The sequence below is a fragment of the Blennius ocellaris genome (genome assembly GCF_963422515.1).
Source record: "Blennius ocellaris genome assembly, chromosome: 17".
Taxonomy (NCBI): Eukaryota; Metazoa; Chordata; class Actinopteri; order Blenniiformes; family Blenniidae; genus Blennius; species Blennius ocellaris.
In genome coordinates, this window is record NC_137666.1 from 22,312,740 (window position 1) to 22,315,884 (window position 3,145).

The following is a 3,145-nucleotide window of genomic DNA, read 5'->3' on the forward strand; positions in this document are numbered from 1 at the left end:
GGAGACCGGCGAGGGGGGCGTGGCCCACCGCGGAGCCCGCCGAGGCGGCTGCCGGGGGGGGGGGGCTTGCTGGGGCCGCGGCGGTGGGGTGGGGTGGGGTGGGGTGTCAGCGGCGTCGCTGACACCCCACCTGCTGGTGCCGGTGCCGCTCCTGCTGCCGCTGCTGCTGCTGCTGCTGCTGCTGCGGCGGCGGCGGCGGCGGCAGGCCCTCGGATGGTGACTGGGGAAACTGAGGCTCCGGAGGGAGAACCGTCAGCTCTGGGAGCTGCGGTGAGCAGAGAGGATGGTCAGAGCTGGACCAAGGCCTCAGTGAAGGCAAAAGAAACAAAAGGTCATCCCACTGTAAAGATTTCACTGACAGCTCAGCCATGATGACAGGGGGGGAGGAGGAGGAGGAGGAAGAGGAGGAGGAGGAGGATTCTGATCACACCTCAACCACTGGGTCTGTCAGTCAGCAGACTGACCTTTATACCCTGGAGAAGGTCAAGGCCTTCCTGGACCAGACCTTCAACAAGTCGGTTAAAGTCACAGATTACTTCAGTGACTCTAACAAGTTCATCAGGACGGTGAAGGAGGAGGAGGAGGGGGAAGAGGAGGAGGAGGAGGAGGAGGAGGAGGAGGAGGGGGGAAGAGGAGGAGGAGGGGGGAAGAGGAGGAGGAGGAGGAGGAGGAGGGGGGAAGAGGAGGAGGAGGAGGAGGAGGGGGGGAAGAGGAGGAGGAGGATCTGATCCTCCTCCTCCACCGATCCAGGAGGAGGAGGGGGAAGAGGAGGAGGAGGAGGAGGAGGAGGAGGAGGATGAGGAGGAGGAGGAGGGGGAAGAGGAGGAGGAGGAAGCGGAGGAGGAGGAGGAGGGGGAGGAGGAGGAAGAGGAGGAGGAGGAGGAGGAGGAAGAGGAGGAGGGGGAAGAGGAGGAGGAGGAGGAGGAGGAAGAGGAGGAGGAAGAGGAAGAGGAGGAGGAGGGGGAAGAGGAGGAAGAGGAGGAGGAAGAGGAGGAGGAGGAGGAGGAAGAGGAAGAGGAGGAGGAAGAGGAAGAGGAGGAGGAGGGGGAAGAGGAGGAGGAGGAGGAGGAGGAGGGGGAAGAGGAGGAGGAGGGAGGAGGAGGAGGGAGGAAGAGGAGGAGGAGGAGGGGGAAGAGGAGGAGGAGGAGGAGGAAGAGGAGGAGGAGGAGGGGGAAGAGAGGAGGAGGAGGAGGAGGAAGAGGAGGAGGAGGGGGAGGAGGAGGAGGAGGAAGAGGAGGAGGAGGAGGGGGAAGAGGAGGAGGAAGAGGAGGAGGAGGAGGAGGGGGAAGAGGAGGAGGAGGAGGAGGAGGAGGGGGGAAGAGGAGGAGGAGGGGAGGAGGAGGAGGACGGTGAAGGTGCTGCAGAAGCAGGTCGGCTTTGACCTGCATGATGAAAAGAAAGGCTTCAGATTAAAGAAGCACATCACAGCTCTGAGGAGGAACAGTGTGAAGACTGTGAAGCGACTGAAGAGGAAGTGATGATCATCTCTTCTTTAACAGTTCTCTGGTCTTTTCTGTCCTCCTGTCTCTCTCCCTCTCTTTCTTCATGAGGAGCCTCAACATAGCGTCTCTGAACATGAATGGGGGAGGGGACAGGCAGAAGAAGGCTCTCATCTCTGAGGTAGCTCAACAAAAAAACATAGATGTGCTGTTCCTCCAGGAAACACACACCGTCAGCTCAGACGAAACAGACTGGGGTCTATGGTGGGGGGGTCCTACCACCTCAGTCACGGGACCAACTTCAGTGCAGGGGGAGCTGTGCTTTTTAAAACCACCACCACAGCTCCTGTCCTGGTGTTACTGAGGTGGTTCAGGGTCGTCTCATCATCGTCCAGGCCAGGACAGAGGACTCTGTCTTCTGCTTTGTCAACCTCTAAGTACTGGAGCAGACAGAGTCAATCTATTCACTTTGTTAAAAAACAAACTGGCAGACCATCACCAAGACCACATTGTACTGGGGGGGACTTTAACTGCACCTTAGTCTTCACCATGGACAGGATTGGAGAAGAGCCACACCCCCGATCAGCTCAGACCCTCAGAACAGCTGTGACCCAACTGGACCTGGTGGACTCCTTCAGAGTAAAACATCCACACTCCAGGGAGTACACCCGGGTCAGGATCAGTAACAACCAGGTGAGAGCAGCTAGGTTTGACAGGTTCTACCTCTCTAGCTCTCTCAGACCCAGAATCCTCAGCTGTAGCATCAGTCCAGTTGTGTTTAGTGACCACCATCTAGTCACAGTGCAGATAACAACCTCTCCAGGGCAGAGGGTCAAGTCCTGCTGGCACCTTAATAACAAACTCCTGCAAGACACCTTCTTCTCTCAGGCCTTCAAACATTTCTGTCTTAACTGGAAGAGCAAGAAACCAGAGTTCAGTTCTCTGAAGTTGTGGTGGGAGGTGGGAAAGGCCCAGATCAGGGTCTTCTGTCAGCAGTACACCTCCTTCTCTTCAGCTAGGGTAAAGGCTGAAATAAAGAACCTTGAGCAGAACATCAGTAACATAGAGAAAGGTCTAAACAGGGACACAGAACCCACCACTGGCCCCCTGCTGAGGGGAGAAACGGACCGAGCTGAGCTCACTCCTGCAGGAGAGAGTTAAAGGAGCTCTGGTTCGATCCCGTTTCCTGCAGCTGAAAGCTCCTTCTTCTTCAACCTGGAGAGGTCGGTAGCAGAGAGGAAGCTGATGACCAGCCTGAAGCTCCCAGGGGGGGAGAGTCACCACCGATCCAGCCGAGATGAGGACCCATGCAGTGGACTTCTACTCTGAGCTGTTTGCAGCAGAGTCCTGTGACCTGGAGAGCCGGGCGGAGCTCCTGGAGGGTCTTCCTCAGCTCAGCCCAGGGGAACAGACTGCTCTGGACGAAGGGGCTGTCATTGAGGAGTTGACTGCGGCGGTCAACCAGTTGTCAGTGGCCGAGCTCCGGGGATCGACGGGCTCACCACGGACTTCTTCAAGAGGTTCTGGAGTATGCTGGGCCATGACCTACATGGAGTCCTCCTGGAGAGCAATAGAACTGGCTCCCTTCCAGTGTCGTGCCAGAGAGCGGTACTTTCCCTGCTGCCAAAGAAGGGCGACCTGGCCTTGCTAAAGAACTGGAGGCCAGTAGCTCTGCTCTGTACAGACTATAAGATCCTGTCCAGGGC

The 3,145-nt window shown here is 57.6% G+C and overlaps 1 protein-coding gene across 1 annotated transcript; it reads right to left on the reverse strand.

Moving 5' to 3' along the window:
* Window positions 1-989: 989 nt before the first annotated feature.
* On the reverse strand, window positions 990-1,388 carry LOC308142595 (uncharacterized protein; the record flags this gene model as incomplete). The annotated part of the gene is given in 3 exon segments (XM_080513093.1): window positions 990-1,031; window positions 1,034-1,036; window positions 1,296-1,388. Coding segments are annotated over 3 exon segments (138 nt in total), but the record flags the coding sequence as incomplete, so codon positions are not given.
* Window positions 1,389-3,145: the final 1,757 nt, after the last annotated feature.